Raw genomic sequence first — 20,210 nt, forward strand, 5'->3', positions numbered from 1 at the left:
CGCCACATGGCAGCGATGATGGCACAGTCATAGAAGGCGTGCTTGTGGTTCTCAATTTCTCCGCAAGCAGAACACTGGTTAGTGCACCCGAAAAACCGAAAACGTCTGGTGTTTACATGAAGGATACAATGGGAGAGCTCCCATCCCATGTCTGCCCTGTCACCTCGGAGAAGTCTTGACGTGACTAACCCTCGGAGTTCTGACACGTGGGTGTGTATTTCATCTCTTTTGCACCGGTGGAACAAAGTTCTATAAAGTTCTTTAGCCAACATGAATTTGCTTCGTTCTGTCTCAGGGAGCATACGCATATACCTTAGCACGTTCTTATAATATGAGGCCACGAGCTCTGATCTTGGTGTTGTCTGGTCCAGCCTAACTCCGAACTGTGTGGCCTGTGTGGCCAGCCAGTATAGAGCCAAAGACCTCGCTATGTGGTCCTCCTCATCTAAGACGCGAAATATGTGGGCTATTCTCAGCGCCATACACTTAATGATAACGTTTGGAATCTCCAGTCCTCCACATTCAACTGGAGCCTGGACGACGTCGCGTCTAACCCTTTCAGGCTTTCCTTCCCACAGGACGGACATCATTGATCGCGTCAGTGTCTTCGCCCTTTTCTTGGGAGGGGGAAAGCAGGTTCCACAATACCACACTTTTGAAGCCATTTCCGTAACAATAATATCCTTTTTATCGAGGTATGATAGTTCCGTGTCCTCATACCTTCGTTTTATTTCTTCCAAATCAGAGCCAATTCTTTTCCAAGTCTGGATCGACGCTCCCTGTGCAGTGAAATCAACCCCCAATATCCTAGCCGATTCCACCACAGGAACACCAGCCACATCTCTCTGAGTGAGAGAACCCCAAAGTACCAACACGGACGACTTTGCCTTATTAAGTTTTGCGCCCGACGCCCGTCCGTACTCGGACATCAACACAAGGGCCTGTTCCACACACGCGGGGTGAGTTGTACAGGAAAGGATCAAAAGCAACGCATAGAGCAGAGAGAAAGCGGACAGCCCTGCCGTACTCCGGAGCGAACGTCGAAGACATTGTTGAGAGTTCCATTGAGATCAATAGAACTTTTCGCTTCCGTGTACAGGAGTTGAACGAAGCGTCAAAAAGACGTAGGGAGACCCATTTTTCCCAGCAGAAAGAACAAAAACTTGTGTTTCGTCCGGTCAAATGCCTTCTCCTGGTCAAAACTGACCGTAAGGTACGGCAGCCACTTTACAGCCACTTTACGGCAGCCACGTACATACTCCGAAATATCTCTCAACGCGTTCAGGTGGCTGTGTATGTGGCGTACAGGCACAGCGCACACCTGAGCGGGACATACTAGCAAAGGCATGACCTGTACGAGTTTTTGTTCCAACGCTTTTGCTAATATTTTGTATTCGGTATTCAGCAATGTGATCGGTCGCCAAGCCTTTAGATCTGTCCGACGGCTTTCGTTTTTGCACGCGAGCTTTATTACTCCCGTCCGCCCAGAGAGAGGAAGTATGCCCTCCTCGGCGCACATGTTAACCAAACACGTCAAAGAACTCGCCAAGTATTTCCATGAGGTCCTGTAAAACTGGACAGGTAAACCATCTGAACCTGGTGCTTTTCCTGTGCTGAGGGCATCAAGCGCTTCTTTTAAATCGCGCACAGTGATTTTCCCTGTAAAGCCCAGAACACGTTCTTCAATATTTGGAATAACGTCATGGAAGCTGGTCCATGCTGCCTCGTCTATTTCTTTTTCGTGAAAGAGGTCTTTATAAAAATCAACGCATATATTTTCGATGTCATGCTGTGAAACGCAGAGATTTCCTTCTTTATCAACCAGTTGATCCTTTTCCTTTGATCAATGATGTGATGCTTTCGCCGATAGCGCTTAGAGTTAGGTTGGCGTATCGTCTCACGGCCCTGATTACTGTCCATCCAGGAGGACTGGACAAGCAAGAGCATCAAATCCTCCTGGAGCTCTCTGCATGCTTCCTGTTGGGGAACTGTTTCGAGTCCTAAACCGCGCAGGCATCGTAGTCCCCAACGGATGGAAAAGATAGCGTGCCTCCTTTCGTACGCCCGCCGTTTGCCCCAATTGATAAAAATGGTCCTAAAACTTTCCTATAGGTCCTCCCACCACGATAATGACACTATTGCGCCCTGTATTTGCGTCTCTAAATATTCTGACACTTCCTTGACAACCTCGGGTTCAGGCGCCACGTGTTTGGTCGTCTGCCAGGACCATGGTCAGTTTTGATTGTGAGCAGGACTATGTCATGATCACTGACATTATTATTATTTTATTTCCACGATATTGTGGGGGAGACAGGGACAAAAAGCTCCAATGGAGCTTGACGAAAGGTCCCTGTCACCTACAGCATGACAGCAATCACTTTATCATAAACACTAACTGATATGAGAAAGAACAAGTACAACTGAAAATCACATAATCAGATAGGCAAAAATGAAAAAGAAAAAGCATATGGTCACATAGGCAAAAAACACAGTAAGAAACGCCGCCGAAAAATCTCATAACCAGTTCATTAGAGTCCAGTTGTGGACGCCTAAAAAAATAATGCTTTTAGATACCGGTTTGATGGCACAACACTATCGCCGAGAAAACCATACTCATTTAGCAAACGGGGCAAAATGTGTGATACGCTTTGTGCCCCATAACATGTGCGCAGTCTCGGGTATGACCACATGGCATCTCTCCTGGTACAATAGGACCTCGTTTCCGCCGAGAGGTTCACGAGAGACAGGAATTCATTACTATAATTTTTAAGTGCATTCCTGTAACAACACAAACATTTATAATTTATAAAATTAGTGGCTGGAACTATTCCGTACTGCTCGAAGCAGGCTTTAGTTGATTGACGTGGGCCGAGGTCCCCTATGGCACGCATAAATCTATTTTGTATTGCTTGTAAGGTTCCTTGGTTTGAAATGATTGTGCTGCCCTAGACCAAATGACAGTAGTTCAGCGTTGACAGGAATAACGCATTATAGAGCATTACTTTCGCACGAGTTGGTAGCACGTGTCTGGACCTGAACACCCTTCCTGTAGCACCTGCAAGCTTACCACATATATGATGGATATGCATATCCCATGACAGCGACTCGTGGAAGTACACACCCAAAAACTTAGCACTACCAGTGATCTCAACATTTGACGACCCCAGTCTAAGAATGGGAACATTTTCAACACGTTTGTTTTTGGCCCTAAAGATGATTGCCTTAGTTTTATTGGGATTGATACGGAGCATGTTCTTTTCTGTCCAGCGACTTATATCGGTAAGCACGTTGTTTCCCTTGTGCACTAAACTTTCTATATCATGTCCAGTGATAAGTAATGTTGTATCATCCGCGTAGAGAATGAAATCTACGTTATTGGAAACAGTTACTATGTCATTTATATATATAATAAACAGGAGTGGCCCAAGGATACTTCCCTGGGGCACTCCGCAAGGAATTCTTCGTGGTTCTGATGTGTTTGCTCGTAGTGCTACCTTTTGACTCCTGTTATTCAGATATGAGGGAAAAAGCTTGTTTGGTAGCCCACGGATACCATATCCTTCTAACTTAGACAGGAGAATCTTATGGCTTAAAAGGTCGAATGCTATTGTGTAATCCAAAAATATGGCTAACGTAAGCAACCTATTTTCAATATTACATATAATTCTCTCCTTAGCACTCAAAAGTGCCAGTTCTGTTGAGCGCCCAACCCGAAATCCGAACTGTTCCTTTGCGATAATACCGTGTAGTATAAGGAACGACAGCAGCCTGTGATACATTATTTTTTCGAGTATCTTTGAAAACACAGGGAGTATTGAAATCGGTCTGTAGTTTGAAAATAAATTCTTGTCCCCACCTTTGTACAGTACAGTCACCCTTGCTACTTTCATGCGGCTAGGAAAGGTGCCAGTACTCAATGACATATTATAAATATGCGACAAATATGGCGATAGTATATCGATAGTATATTTCACAGGGGAAATTTGAATTCCATCAATATCAGGACTCTTGCTTCCTTTTAAGCCTCTAACTATTTCGACAACCTCAGATTCCTCTGTGGGCGAAAAAAAAGTATGTACTTGTATTGCAAGGAATTGTTATGTTCTCTTCAGTTCGATTTGTCGAAAAGGAAGTTAGGTACGTGTTAAAGGAATCAGCCAGTTCACTGCCACTGATGACTCTACCGTTTACAGACATGGTATCTGGAACATTACTTGTGTTTCTTCCATGGCGACCAAGTAGCCCATTTAGCTTCTGCCATATTATTCGCGAATCATTTGTGCCAGAGAATAGCTGACTGTAATAGTCCGCTTTAGCACGCCTCAGCTCATTGTTGACTGTGTTACGAAACAGTTTGAATGCATGCAGATGTTCATGTGATCTAGTTTGTAAGAATTTTTTATATTTTTGATTCCGTTTCCGAATCATCTTTAGAATCGCTTTGGTTACCCAAGGCTTCCTTATTTTTTTATTTGTGACACGTTTTTGTAATGGGAATATAGCATTATAACTATCTAGAAACTTAGACATAAATGTATTGTACGCTTTCTCGCTGTCATTCATGTGCAATATTTGCTCCCAATCTGTTGACTGTATAGCCTCCCTAAATATCGTAAGAGTGGCTGGTGTTATACTTCTGCTCCAGGTCTCTTTGTATTCGTTTTCAATACGCGTCGTTTTTGTAAACATGAATATGGGCATGTGATCACTAATGGCCGCATTAATGACTCCACTACCGGCAAGTAGTTCATGAGAGCAGTTTGTTATAAACAAGTCTAAGAGTGTTGAAGTTGTCGGAGTAATCCTTGTCGCAACATCAACCACATTATACATATCATGTACCTGCAGGGTGTGAGTGAACTCTCTTTGTAGTCTTGACGGCGTCAACATGTCAACATTGAAATCGCCACCCTGTACAAGTGTCAGCGCGTGATCATTTACAAAAGAATACAGTCTTTCAAGGATTAGCAGGAGAGGCGATGTGTCTGCTTGAGGCGGGCGATACACTACACTAAAGACGTATTTTTAGTACTTCAGGGTTAACATTTCATATTCGGGACATGTAACAGAAAACTCTTCCAGAATTTCACATTTTTTGTGTTTATCTAAAAGAATTGCAACCCCTCCGCCTCTTCTGCCCTTCCGATTTAGATAAAAATGCATATAAGCATCATGAGTAAAGTAATCACATTCCTTCTCGCACCATGTTTCTGAGATGAAGAGCACATCGATGCTATTCTGCAATTGAGCAAGGAGTGATTCAATTTCATCGAACTTGCCTCTTATCGATTGCGCATTGAAGTGAACACACCTCAGAGTTCTGGAGTCACGGAATGCCTCTAAGTCATCTGCAGAGAAGTATTTATTCGCATTCATTTAACCCAGGTGACAAAAAAGGAAATCAAAGGCGCGGAAACTCGGAAATCTCGGCGACTTCTTAGAAAAGAAAAACGTGCCTATCAGCTGATATCGTAGACAGGTATCCGTGAAACCGAGAAAGGTACCGATAGAGTATTAGCACAGCGTATGACTGCTGCCGACTGCGGAGTGCTTCGTCGATCGTCGTGCTTTTATCGAAGAGTAGCTGGCTTGATGTCGATATATACCTGTCCAATAGCGATAACATATACCTGTCCAATAGCGATCACCTCGCAATCTTGTATTGCACTTTTCAAACTCATTTCGGTATAAAAGCGATCTAACCTTACATCTCTGCCTTGCGCATGAAAAGTATATCCTGGCAAACTTCCATACAAATGCTCCCAGACGTCTATGTATCTGTGAGCGGCCACAAGACGACGAAGTTCTCTCGCTCTCCAAGGATGTGCTCTATCCGACCCACCCTTCTTATCAAACTCTTCCCTTAGAACACAATTAAAATCCCCGATCAAGATATGTTTTCCGCCCTCTAACATACAGGGTGTCCCAGAAAACGTGTCATTGAATTATAATAAAAAAACTACACCACCTAGAGTCATGCGGTCAACGGCATTTGTTTTTACTGGGTTTTTGCCACCTCCTCATGTGAATGTCGTGTGACGTAAGTTTAATTATGTAAATTTTTATGCGCTCAAGTCGGAAATTTACCTAGTAAAGGTCACTTTTTTACCCCACCAATGTGAAGAGCGTGTCTAATTTACTCAAATTAATGATAATTGACAGGGGTATTCAGAAGCTATCCCGTCGGAAAAAATAGCCGAACATCATGCTCTATGGAGGTCGCACAGAATAGCGCACGATGAATTTTTCAGCGCAATCTTTGTCAGTCCGACGAAAGGAGGTTGGAAACCCAGCCCACCCCGGCATCGCAGAAAGAGATAACGCAGGCATGGCTTATCACGTCCGACTTTCGCTGGGATAATGCTTTCCCTCTCCCAATTTTAGGAACTGTTACTTTTTCTACTATCACTCTGTGGGCTGGCTTCGGAACCTCCTTTCGTCGGACTGCGAGCGATTGCGCTCAAAAAGACATCGCGCGTTATGGTCCGCTGCTCCGAAAAGCATGATATTCGGCTATTTTTTCCGATGGGATAGCTTGTGAATATCACTGAGAATTATTATGAATTTGAGTGAATTCAGCACGCTCTTCATATTGGTGGGGTAAAAAAGTGACCTTCCCTTGGCAAATTTCTGAGTTCAGTTCGCAAATATTTGCATAATTAAACTTGGGGTACATGACATTAACTTTACAAGGTGGCAAAAACCTAATAAGAACAAATGCCGTTGACCGCATGATTTTAGGTGGCGTAGGTTTTTTATTATAATTCAATGACACGTTTTCTGGGACACCCTGTATATGGATCAAGGTTTCGGAAAAATGCAGTCCTCGCACTCTGTTCCACCGGTGCGTAAACGTTAATCACTTTGTACAATGTGCCTCGATGATAAATGTCTACAACTACTACCCTACCCTCATCATCACGAGAATATTTTACAATACTTCCGTCAAAGGACTTTGGCAAACACACTGCAACCCCAGTCCCATTCCTGGTGCCGAAGCTGTGAACTGTTGTCATGCTAAGTCGGGTTTCTAGTATCTTTTTATCTTTTAGACTAATTAAATGGGTTTCCCGTAGACACAATACATCGGGCCTTAAATTTTCCACAATATCTCTCAACACTTCTTGCTTTTGCACTGCGCGTAGCCCTTTAACGTTAAACCTCAGCTACGCCGATTTTCGAGTGTTACAGAATGGAATGGTACTCACACGGTGTGTTCATAAGGGAACACTGATTATGTATGCAAAATAGTTATCCCAAACTCCTCGCGGTTTTCCGAAAAAGTGAATTTTTAGTTTCACTGACATCTCGTCTTGTGGCCCGCAAACCCTGTGTCGACGACACATTCGTGGTCTGCACAGGGGTGGCATCCGATGTATTGCTCCGTAGACGAAAGCGTGCTGGGCGAACGCAATGCATCCTGGACAGGTCCTGGTCGCACGTCACAGCGAACGTCAAGGCACACGTGACCTTAAAGATGGCGGCACCCGTGATCGGCGGCCAACCCGTTTGTAAACAATGTGGTTGTTGTTTCCGGACGACGTTTTGGATGTTTTTCGACCACGGTAATTATTTTTATCCGATAATCTCGCAGTAAAACGCGCAATTTTACACATAAAGCCTCGTATTGTTGACAACTTCCAAAGATGTGATGACGACCGCGCGTTAAGACTTACCAAGCCGATGCGATGTACTTAAACTAAGGTGAAATGGGCTACCATGTTGCGGAAGAAGCACCGCATAGTTTACGCTGCCAAAATACGGTCATCTCTTGGTGTTATGACGGCGAAAATATGTCGGTAAGCGGCAAAACGACATGTAAACAAAGTCACATGACCTCAAAATGACGTTTTCTATGACGTGCGACCGGGACAAGATGGCAGTTTTGCCAAAAGCACCCGCTTGAGGGTAGTTACAACAATGGCGGGTTTGTGTCACCCCTGCGGTGGTCTGCCTGCGCTCCGGCTTGGCATAACTTTTGGCTTGGTTTCTTCCGCCAAGCCGGCCAGTTTCTTCTGCCGAGCCGTCTGCTGCGCAGATTCACATTGGGGAAGTGATAAACAGTTCGCTATTAGGGAGCCAGTATATTTCTGAACTTCACTGAACCCACGAGGAACGTGAGTTTTGCTTCCTTCGACTGCAAAGCATTTGCTAGGCCAGTACAGACTTCCTGGTGTGCTTCGTGTTCTGTGCTGCGTGCCGAGAATGCGTGAGCGTTTTGCTCCCGTCTGCAAGAACACTTCAGCATGCAGTTCCAATGTTTCAAACCACAATTTTCCGAAAGGCGAAAGAGAAAGCTATTGACTGCAACAATCGGTTACAACTCCGACTGGGTGCCACCTTCGAAAGCAACGATTTGATCTGTTCATTTGGCTCATACGAATGTTACGGAAGCAATGCGCAACTTGTTTCACAAGAAGCCGAAGATGTCTCGCCCGGGATGCTGTGCCAACCTTATCTGCAGCAGGAGATTGCAGGGGCAGGACTAGGCGGCAGATAAAGGTAAGACGCGTAATGTTAGACAAGTCAGTCATGCGGTGCAAATGCCATTATGTAGAAGAGAAAAATACGCTATCTGTCAGTTACTGCTTCATCCTTTAGAGATTAGGCCCCAGCGGGTGTATTCTCAGTACAGATTTGGAATTGTGTTATTTGTTAAATGATTTCGCAGGCATTCTGGCACCACCGAAAAGCTTGCACTCCACGTCTGAACTATCACCGTCTCGGTTTCAAGCTGAAGGCTGCATGTCACCAATGCCGACCAGACGCCCCTTCAAAGTTCATCTGTTTTTGTTGACGGAACAGTGACACCTGGTACTGAGACATTTCATTTTCTGATTAATCAAGTGCATTCCATCACTTGTGCTCGACTTCTTGTGTTCGTACACCCTTGCTATCGCTCGCTAGCTTAGAGCAACCATGCCTGAGGTGCCAGCGCTTTCAGAGTACATTTAAGCAGTATCATCGTATCATATGCACGGCAGCACACCTTGTGTATTTTGAGTAAGGCATAAATTCAATGTTGACTCAGCTGTTGTATTTTGGTCACAAATAAGGTGTTCTTCCAGAGCACTCAAGGGCAGTTCAAGCTGTTTGATGTGTGCGACAGCACATGCTTTTCTCAGTTTTGACTAAAGTAAATCGGAATCTTCCAGTTGATGTCTTTCGGTCATAAATTATGTTTTTCGAGACATTCAAACAGCACCATGTGTGCAACAGTACATACTTTTTCTTAGGTGAATCTGTCCGCTGTGGTGTTCTGGCAGTGCAGCAGAAACTTGCTGCATTCAAGTGATATCATGTATACAAAAATTTGCTTTATGCCTTTCTGGAGCTGCTGTACTAATATTGTGAGTACAGAGACATTCCTGCAAAACATATCGGAGCATCTTGTGTGCTATTGTTTGTATGATCTGCAGCAGCATATTGATAATGTTAATTATTCAATGACTTCAGCTAACATTTACATTCTTACTTCCAGGTAAACCTGTCACGCAGATGCCCTACCCCTTGGTATGCATAGTTCAAGATTGTACCGAAACAATCCACCTGGAGCATTATTCTTCAATTGGCAGTGGCATTACTATCACAACACACCACATACTGCATGTCTGTGGTGTGTGTACAATGCATCAAACCTATTCTCAGGTACAGCTTGGGACAAAGGTTTACGGAACACTGGAGTGTCACATTTCTGTATTTTGGTGACACCCTAGCGGCAAACAGGAGTGGACACACAAACTGAGGGACGGACAGAATATCCGGTCACCTGTTTCTTATTCGATCTCTTCGTAATATCTACAAGGGGGAGGTCCCGATGAAGAAATACGTCAGTGCCGTGTTCCGTGAACTTTTGTCCCAAGCTGTACAGGCCAGCTGGTACGCAATTACAACATGAAACAACTGCACAGAGACCGTAAAGTCATGCCTTTTCCTCCACGCCTCGGGTTTCATGTTGTTATCCTCACATGCAGCTCAATTTGCCTGTGCTGTGCAGCATGAGCAAAAGCACATATTGTTTGTGGTCACATGACACGGGACATAAATACAGTGAAACCTTCCTATGTTGGACACCCGCGGTGCAGCCGAAGCGTCTCCTACTTATAGAGGTGTCCAAGTTATAGAATATGACGGCAACAAAAAATGGAAAAGATCACAGCGGTGAGAAATGTCCCCGGCCCTTCTTCAATTTAAGGTCCTTAGTGGTACCTGGTAGTGGTACCTCTACCCACTCTTCACTGATAATTATTACTGATTTTAGTAGATTCAATCCTGTTCGGATTCTACTCAATGGCATTACCTCTGGAGCTTTTCGAGCAGCAAGGACTTGTCTCTGAAGCGTCAGCCCACTTCTCATAGATTTGGTGCAGTGCGCGTTCAAAGGCTCTAGACAAACTGAAGACAAGTGCTCACATAAAGAATTACAATGTAGACTGACAGCACTTGTTTTTGGATTCTAAAAACTAAAGCAACAAAATGCTGAGACCAGTATAGGGGAAAAAAGGGGCAAAAGTCAAGGCCACTGGCTCATTTTGGGTCTTTTTGGTGCAAAGATGGGCCGATATTGAGGTAATTTGGCCACGGTTTTGTCTGACTTAGCAGGGAAAACCCTATCCTACTTCCAAGATAGGGAGGTGTCCGACATAGAGAATTTCGTCCCCATGTAGTTTCAATGGGAGCCCGCCCGTGCAATGAAATCATGGGGAGTTGTCCGAGGTAGGGAGGTGTCCGACTTTGGAGGTTTTACTGTACTGTACAGCATTCTACATCATGTAATCTAACAGTTGTTCACGTTTGGATATTTTAACCATGGAGTTTACCCTGCATGCACCATACCATGTCCAAACACGAACAACCGCTAGAGAGCAGCATGAACTATTTCCGTTTTCCGTATAGCACTTATGGCTTGCGTCCTGTGATCGGAAACAGTGGTGTCTTTTTTTCTGCTACATCCAGTAAACTACAGTAAAGATTTAGAAATACTGTGTCATACTATAAAGCACTATGGGAAATGGCAGTTTGACAAACTGGAGAAGACTGTCATTAGAATGGGGGACATGTTCTACGGTGAAATTTTTTACAGTGTGTGCTGTACCACGTAATGCACTGCAGGCCTACCACAGTGTGGTAACGCTCTGAATACTGATTTGCTCAAAAAAGGAACGTGTGTGTTTCTTGTACTAACTTCCCCTTATGCAAGGTTGTAGAAAAATGTTTTCAGTCAATGAGGAGGGAGAGGACATCATTCTGGAGTCTCGTTGACCTACAGTGTGTCGTGTGTGAAGGTCATTTTGAAGAGTGTAGGTGGTACAAGACTGTGTTCCCACGTTCTTGGCAGTGTTGACTAATAATCATAATAAAGTAGAGGGTACATTTGTTGCTTCATATATTTGTGTCATGGCAAAGTATGTAAAGACACATCTGTCTCAACATGCAGGTGCCAAAACTGCTTTTTATGCCTAAAATATGACAAATAGTTGTCTGTTCAACACCACCAATCATGTGCCAGCCTCCATGACATGTCTGTGACATTCCAAAGTGATTAACATGTCCCGCAGATGTGTGCAATGCTGAAGATGACTGTGTACCTTCTATGGACTCTTGATTCAAGAGTACTGTGTGATTTGCTAACAGCACCTGGCTGTACCTTCACAATTCTACATAAAAATATGTAAAGTTTGCCGAAGGAAACATCATGCAGGTCCATAGCGAAAAACCCTGGGATAAGGGATAAGAAGGGACATACACAATGTCTCAACATAGTGTGTGTATGTCCCTTCTTGTATCTCCTCTTCAGGTCTCGCCATCATGGACACTATCACCAGCTCGCTTGCTGTTGAACCGTTCTTTCAACGATAAAGGTCACTTTCATGAACTGGATGGCAGCCAACATGCTGTCAATAAAAATAATAATGGAAGGAGCTCAATATGATCCTTAGGCTGTGCGTGGTCATTGCTTTCTGACAAATGGTGACTTAGAATTTCAGGACATTGCCTGCAGTGGTAGTATTCTTGTGTTCTCACCCTTGACACCCATTGTGTGTCATCGGTCACCTGTAATCTGCTAACATGCACATAGCTAAAACGAAGTATATTTGTATTTCTTTGAATACAGTGGGTACAGCACATTGTTTTTTACATGTTCTTTGGAAAATATAAATAAAAAATTGTCTACTCTGCAAGTCTCCTGTCAGCTCTACAGAGCAACTTCGAATTTCGCTAGAAGCCACGTGTGAAACCTAGACCAACCAAGTGTTGAAGGGAGATAGATACTATTATTATTATTAGATCACAGGTCAGGCTTACGTCCTGGTTGGTAGCAATGCATTTGAATTTATCAGAAATTGGTGCAGGAGGTGACCAACATAACTAAATACACCAACTGACTCTCACAAATTTTGTGGTGTTATACTTTTGAAACAGCATTAATACGCCGCAGTGGTCTTTTCTCCTTTGTTCCTTTTAACCTAGAAATATTAGGTCTTCGGCATCAGCAGCCTTAGTTGCTGAGCATGCAGTTATTTACGTTGAGCGCTGCAGTTTCATATTTGTTTCTCTGGACAAGCAAGCCCGCTTCCTCATTTTGATAAGGGTCTTTCAGCTTTGACAGGGCATTTGTGGACAAGGAAAACATTTGGACTCTTGTGTATCTTACTATGAAGTGCACCATACAAGGCAGAGGACACCATCAACCATTTCCACCAAGGTTATTAAATTTGTGATAAATACATATACCTTTTGTCACTGACTAATTTGGTGGCAAAGTTACTTGAGTGGCAGTTGTGCAATTTTAAGCTCATGTTTAAAAAAAACAGGATATGGGAAGTGCTGCCTGGTTGAACATGTGGAGTACCCAATATAATAATTGGGGGTTTACGTCGCGAGACAGCTGAGTGTGGAATACACAGCGCAGTGTAATGTTCCTTATTGTGGCAATGTTAGCATGGCTCAAGAAGTGGGAAATGTTGCACTACCCTTAATAACATCTGTTGGGCCCAGCGAACAGGATACACATACCCTGATCTGAAGACACTATGCCTAACTCAAAAGCAATATGAGATCGACCTGTACGTGTTTATTTGCGAAACTATTATGAATGAAATATGGCCTGTGTGGTATAGAACAATGCGCACACTCAAGTAAACATGCAAAAAATACGTATAAGGGCTCTCAATCTACATGCCACGATGCGCTCTACGAGATAAACAACACACTACAAAACTACATCCAACACTTTTTGTGCGGGGCAACTCTAATGAGCACTTTCATATAACCGACAAATGGTTCAACGAATGCAGTTCGAGTGGTCACGATACATTCCTACGTCGTTCATTGCAGTCGCGCTATGATGCTGCACAATATATGTATCTCGTGTAACAAGCCTGGTAATCGCGCGATGTGCATGCGCAGAAATACGGTCTTCTTTCTTTGAAGACCAGTTCTCTGCAGGTATATGCTCAAACGATCAAGTCTCACGTTGTTGCTCAATCGCTCCCATTCCTGCACTTGTAGTAAAAGCAGCAGACGGGTTCACGTGAATGGCAGCTGAACGGTTGAACTGCGAAGTTCTCGAGCACATTTCACACAATTTCACGCCGAAAATGTTGTTGAGGTGAGTTCGCGGTTGTTGTTTCCATCGTTCAATAGTTCTCGGGATTACCTCGGACGAAACGCTCATCGTAGCCGGCGGCCATAACTGGATTTCCTCGGAAACGGGAGACGCCAGGGAAGTCAGAGAAAGCCTCAGCTTTCATCCAATCAGAAGCACGATTCTCTATCTACGTAGATGGTCCCAGATGGTCCCTACGTAGATGGTTTATCCCATCTACGTCACAAAAATGGCTGCGCCCATGGCTCGTTTTGGTTTCTTTGATGAATTAATTTTCGTAATAGGAAGACAAACTTAATACCCCTGTCACACGGGCATTTCGATCCTTCTCGAATCCGATCTCCATCGAACTTCCCGAGCACGCTCGAGTTTTGACTTTCAATGCGCATTGAATGGTTGACCTGTGGCGCGAGAGGCGGCGCAACCGTCGCCGTCTGAGTACGTATCCGTTTAAAAAGCCAAGATTAGTCGCTCCCGCCCAGCGGTGTTTACGTGTTGTTGTACGGTTATGCCCGCCATGTGTGCCGAGCAGAAACAGGAAATTGCATTTATGCTGGCTGCGTTAGCTGACTTGGAAACTGAAATCGAGGCAGCAAAAGCAAGGACGGACCACATCAGAAGACAGTTGCTTTTTGCCAACGGGCTGTGTGTTGCAGCCGCTGTTGCTGATTCTCCGACTATACAACGGCAGAGGTGGAAGTTCGACCGAAACGAACGCTGGTTTGAGGACACATTGCCGTACCTTGGTGAACAGTTTTTCCGACAGTCACTCCGCGTTTCACCCACTACGTTCTGGTATATCGTGGAAATGTGCGGACCGCTCCTGCGGCGAGAGGACACCGTCATGCGCCAGGCAATCTCGGTTGAAAAGCGAGTGGCGGTGAGCCTGTACAAACTGTGCTCCTCTGCCGAGGACAGGTCCATCGCACACCTTTTTGGCATCGGACGGTCAACGGTCAACACTCTCTACAGAGAGTTCTGCGAGGCGGTCATCACCACACTTGAGCCTGAATGGGTAAAGATGCCTTCAGCTGAAACAATGGCCGACCATATCAAAGAGTGCAGCGCTGTCTGCGACTTCCCGCAGGCGGTGGGAGCTTTAGATGGTTGCCATTTCCTTATTTCTCCACCGAAGCAGAGTGCGACCGATTATTACAACTACAAGGGCTGGTACGTTGACATGATCTGTCGTTGCATGTTGCAAAAATCTCGCACGTCCTGCTTCTGGCAAAGCAGCACCTTTGTTATGGCCACATGACTAAATTTTACTGCATCCGCTTACAGGCACAGCATCGTCTTGCTTGCTCTGGTGGACCACCGGTACCGCTTTCCTTACATCAATGTTGGATCGCCCGGACGCTGCCATGACACATACGTATATCAACGATCAAGCCTGGCACAGTGTGTTGAGGGGCCGCTGTTCCAAGCTCCAGTAGCCACCATCAACGGCGTAGCAGTGCCGCCTCTCATCCTGTGCGATCAGGCATTCCCTGTGACAGCACACCTGGTGAAGCCATTCAGTCATCGGGCTCGTCTTGACGATGACATGAGGCGGTTTTACTACCACCTGTCAAAAGCCAGGAGGATAGTAGAAAATGCATTTGGCAGAATGAAGGCGAGGTTCAAATACACAATGAAAAGGTTAGAGTGTGACCTAGACAACGCTCCACTTGCCATTCGCACTTGTTGCGTGGTGAATAACACCTGCGAGGTATTCAGTGATCCGCTGATGCAGCAATGGGCTTCTGACTCCGAGGTTGCAAGCTCTGTGTACCAGCAGCCAAATGGTGCCGCAGATACCAGAAGTGCAAGTGGGACATGTGTGCGGGATGCAATTGTTGGCTACTACAAACAGCGAGAACATCAGTGAGGTAAGATATGAAGTAACACACTTTATTTACGACGATTCAAAGAACCTTGTAATAGCAGAAACCAATTTTTCATGTTGCTGCAGGTGCCACTCCCACAGTTCCATCTCCCTGGCATGAGTTTCTGCAAAACATTCTCGCGAGAGCCTTTGTTCAGCGAGTAAGGACTGCTGGAATTCGGACGGAGGAGTGGTCCGCCTACGTTTCCTTTGACGTATCTGTGGAGTGGACTGGCCAGCAGGACCACCTTCGGCAATCTCCAAGCCTCCTGCGGCACACTCTGTATTGCCTCCTGAGCTATCACCACCCTCGTCTACTGTTTCCCCGCTGTACGAAGGGGAGGATACTCGCACATTAGGGCTACTGCTCGAACTTCCACTCGTACTGCCGTGAACCATGTCATTGATGTGCTGTAAATATAATGTATGCATTACAAATTCACGTATTTGGGTTCCAGTGATAAAGTTACATGTGAGCTACGTACCATTTGCACAGTTGTCCCTTCACCACAGCCTGCCTCTTGTACAAGGGACTGGTCGTTTATGGGCAGCGTCCTCAGGAAACGATGCAGTCTTGAAAAATGGGGCCATGCAACTGCACCTGACCCCGTAGTCTGCCCTGTCTTTGTGTACTTCCTGCATTCAAAAATCGTTTGTGTGAAGTGCAGTTTGCAGTATGTAGACAAAGAGTAAAAAATCGACATAGGCATCACACACATAATGCATATTCTCGGGCTTGAACTCAGCACTTACAAAAAATATTGTGGCATTGAAAATTCCAAATTTGCGTTAAGAAAACGGTGTAAATCCACGTGCAGCATGCATGCAGCAGAACTAGTGCTACGCGCGTAACAAACAGCGAAAAAGAAGAAAGAGAAAGAAGGGTCAACGAGGGAGCATTGAACAGATTTCCGATTACACTTTCTGTAGGAGCGGCGACTATAGACAAATCGGACCCTTCGTGCGGGGTACTCGAGCGACAAACGCACACGTGACAGAAACCACTACCAGCTCCCGTGGCATAGTGGTTAGAGTGATCACTTTCCACGTCGAGACTGGGAGGTGACACGGGTTCGAATCCTGTCACCGGCTGTGCTGTCTGATGTTTTCCCTGGGTTTTCCGAAGACTTTCCAGACGAATGTCGGCACAGTTCCCCTTGAAGTCGGCCCAGGACGCATACTAACCCCCCTGTCCCCCACTCCTTCCTGCTGTCCTCTCCATCTGTCCACGTCTATACGCCGCTCATAGCCACAGTTGCTTCGCGGCGCTAACACGGAATTTAAAAAAAAAACAGAAACCACTCAGCATAAATAACAAGAAATCATGTAGTACGTACCGGTACAGCTGCTGAAGGTTCCTAATTTTATGTCGAACCTCTGTCGCGGACCGTTCGAAGCCTGCAGCTCTCATTGCGTCCGCCATCTCCTCGTACACGCTGCCATTGCGTTTTTGACGTCTGAGATCGTCGAGCCGATCTTCCCAGATGTCTATGAGAACTGAAGTCTCCTGGTCAGTCCACAAATTCCGTGCGGACGAGGCAGCACCGCTTGAAGTCATTGCGAACGAACGTATACGCGAACCAAACAGACTGATCCGGCGTGGCCGATTAGCTGTTCCGGCTGTTGTCGCGCGGTGTCGAGAATATAGGCAAATGAATAAATGGAACTCATTAATTTCGTGTTTCCTATATAACAGCGATATTAGTGGTAATTTATCGTATACCGATGTAAGCATCACTTGTAGCTTAGCGCGCATGTCCGTCTTAAGTTATGACAGTTCACCGGGGTCGAGGATGCAAATGGCGGCCGTCGAGCCGTCTTGAAATTCTCAATCCTGTTATGGGAACTGTCTTGAGTCAAGCAGGATCAAAGTTCGATCCTGCTTGGAAGCGGCCGTGTAGCACCATCCGATCTGCATTGGGTTCAAGCAGGTTCGGTCGAGCAGGATCGAAAATGCCCGTGTGACAGGGGTATTAGAAACGAAGGTGCGTTTCGGGGGCAGTTGGATGTGCTCGTTCTGAATATCACAACCGTTTCAACACATCGGGAAATCGGCGTAGCTGACCTTTAAGTGTAGCAATTTTAAGCATTAACAAGAAGATGAAGACACCTCTGCACTGCCTCACCGTACGGTATTGGAAGTATATCTCCATTAAGCGTCATTTTCTTTTTGGCCACGTTTCCACCCTTGCCCCTTGCCTGGGAGGGACCTGCTGCCAGAAGCGCTGGTAGACGATGCGTAGCGCCGCCGCTCTTCTGCTCAACGAGTCGCCGTCCGACGACGAGAGAGGGCTCTTGCCCCGCACATCCTGAGAGACTTCCATCATTTCGACCGAAGCCTCAGCGTCCTCTTCTCCTTTGTCGTTGCCCTCAGCCGAGGTTAACGATGACGATGGAAATGTCGAGGATGATCCCGCAGAAGGTTCTTTCTCGTCTGCAGTACTCAGGTCAGCTCCCGCCGGGAGTGTACCCGGCATCTGGACATCCGTCTTGCTTTCTTCGCTGGTGGTGGATGCCGCCATGCTCAGGTCTGGATCTTGTGATGTAGGTTCAGACTCATCGACGGGTTTCGCTGAGATTTCGTCCGAGGTGGTTTCACTGATACCCTCAAACACTTGGTCGGACCCCTCTTCTGCCTCACTGGTGTTAGCTTCGGTGCTTATCTCTGCTGCTGAGTCATCTTCCTGATGGATCTCCTCCATTGTTTGGCCAGACTGGTGTTCGATGTCCTTAGCTGGAGATGTCACACTTGCATAGGTGCTCACCCCACACGTCGGAGTGGCGTGATCCTGTCCACACTTGTTGCATGGAGCTTTACACCCAGCTGCCGAGTGCCCAAAATCTCCACATATTTTGCACTGCTCCGTCTTGCAGTGGAAGGACATGTGCCCCTTCATGCCACAGCGCCGACACGACTTCTTCATGCCAGTGTAGATACACATGGCTTGGAAGCCGTCGATGTCCACGTAGTTGGGGATTTCCATTCGTGGCTGGATGACAACCCTTCTAGACCGTTTCTCCACTGACGGAGCTTCCCTGAAGAAGTCTCGCTTGACAGATAACACTTTGCCATATTTTGCAAAGACTTCCCTAATGCCGTCGTTGGCCACTTCGACCGGCAAGAAGTGCAATGTCACGAGCACCGTAGTGCAACCCAAAGGTATTAACGGATATTCCCGTCCAGCAACCTCAAGTGTCCCCTTGTTCAAAAGGGTCTCCGCCGCCTGTAGAGTTTTCGTCGTGACGACAAAACGCCCATTTCCGAAAGGGTTCACGGCTCGCGCCGAGGTACCCACTTCTCTCATTAGACCTTGGAGGACCTGGGACATCCTAACGTCCCTTTCTGTCTCCAGCTCAAAGCTGAAGTCTCTGTTGACCTTTCGCACAGCCATCTTAGAAACGAAGTGGGAGCTCGAAGCTTCCAAATCTAGATGGTGCAGAAAAAACAAGGGCCCCGGCACACAGCCAGAATCCGGGCGGTCAGAAGGTCGTGAAAACTTACAGATAATCCACAACTTCAGCTAAATCAGGAAAAATCCTAGAATCGCAGCGGAGCTTCGAACAACACACGTCTTCTTCGCTTGACGATGACGATGAAAGAAAGGCGAAAGATCAGTACGCAGATTTGAAGGGAGACCAGAGCGTATATCCTGGATTTTCTGGATCTTCTCAGCGGTACTCGCTGCCCTTAAGGTCATTGTCTCTGCTTTTCCTGGTGCGTCGCAACTGCCCGAGGTTGTTCAAGCGCTTCTGGCACTGGAGGCATTATCTTCGCATCAGCATGACGGAATTGTATAAAAAGGCCCTGCCTATGCAGTGGAATCCTCGAAGCCTGCGTAACAAGCTCCCATATTTACAACAGTACAAGTTCCCTGTCATAGCTATGTGCGAACACGGCATGGATTTTACACATCGTGTTAATGGATACACAATCTATCGCTCTCATCATTCCCCTGAGAGCAGAACAGCGCTACGTTCGCAATGACCTCGTTGCTGCACCCATCGGGTGAGTTTGTCATCGCTCTTATGATTACGTCACCTGCAGGATCCGCCTTGGCCCCATGCTCTTAACGGTCGTCAGTATCTATATCAGTCCCGCGGTACAGGTCCCGTGGAGTGACCTCGAACGCTTACTTGGTTCTCTGGAACCCCCGGCGCTTGTGCTGGGGGACTTCAATGCACATCACTCGACCTGGGAAAGCCGAAGGACGGACAGTAGGGGAAGGAGGTTGTTGGAGGCAATGGAGGATAATAACATGTGCCTGCTGAACAACCGCGAGCCCACTTACATGCGATCCCCAACGTCACTTGATGTATTGGACCTCTCGTGGTGCTCAACCGACATAATTCGCCACTTGTCGTGCGCTACGGACGTCGACACTAGAGGTAGCGATCATTTTCCTCTATATATTTCGCAAGACAGACTGCCCCTCTCAGCCACTGCTGGACTGATTTCTTTCAAAAACTGGAGACGTTTTCGTGCGGGCCTCAGAACATCTGTGCACACCGGTATGTCCCCAGAGGCTCTCTCTCAAGCAATCACCCGCGGTATTCAGGACGCGGTGGTCATGTCTAAAAGGGTAACAGGCCATGTCGGCCATTCCCCAGCAATTAATCACCTTAGAGCATTACGTCGCCGAGCAGAAAGAACGGCTCGTCTGACAGGGCAACTTACGGACATTCTGGAATACCGCCGGATGAAAGCTAAAGTAACACGAGAACTTAAAAACGAGG

At 46.2% G+C, this 20,210-nt stretch overlaps 1 protein-coding gene across 1 annotated transcript; it reads left to right on the forward strand.

Moving 5' to 3' along the window:
• The first annotated feature begins 14,126 nt into the window (after positions 1-14,126).
• On the forward strand, positions 14,127-15,479 carry LOC135384425 (uncharacterized). The gene is made up of 2 exons (XM_064613630.1): positions 14,127-14,779; positions 14,894-15,479. Exons 1-2 carry the CDS (start codon positions 14,127-14,129, stop codon positions 15,477-15,479), a joined length of 1,239 nt encoding a protein of 412 aa, XP_064469700.1.
• The last annotated feature ends 4,731 nt before the right edge of the window (positions 15,480-20,210 follow it).

The sequence above is a fragment of the Ornithodoros turicata genome, chromosome 1, assembly GCF_037126465.1.
Source record: "Ornithodoros turicata isolate Travis chromosome 1, ASM3712646v1, whole genome shotgun sequence".
NCBI lineage: Eukaryota > Metazoa > Arthropoda > Arachnida > Ixodida > Argasidae > Ornithodoros > Ornithodoros turicata.

Coding starts and splice junctions, on each gene's coding strand:
- LOC135384425 (XM_064613630.1), top strand. CDS start 14,127: ATGTGTGCCGAGCAGAAACAGGAAATTGCATTTATGCTGGCTGCGTTA. Junction 14,780..14,893: donor TATTACAACTACAAGGGCTG/GTACGTTGACAT, acceptor ATCCGCTTACAG/GCACAGCATCGTCTTGCTTG.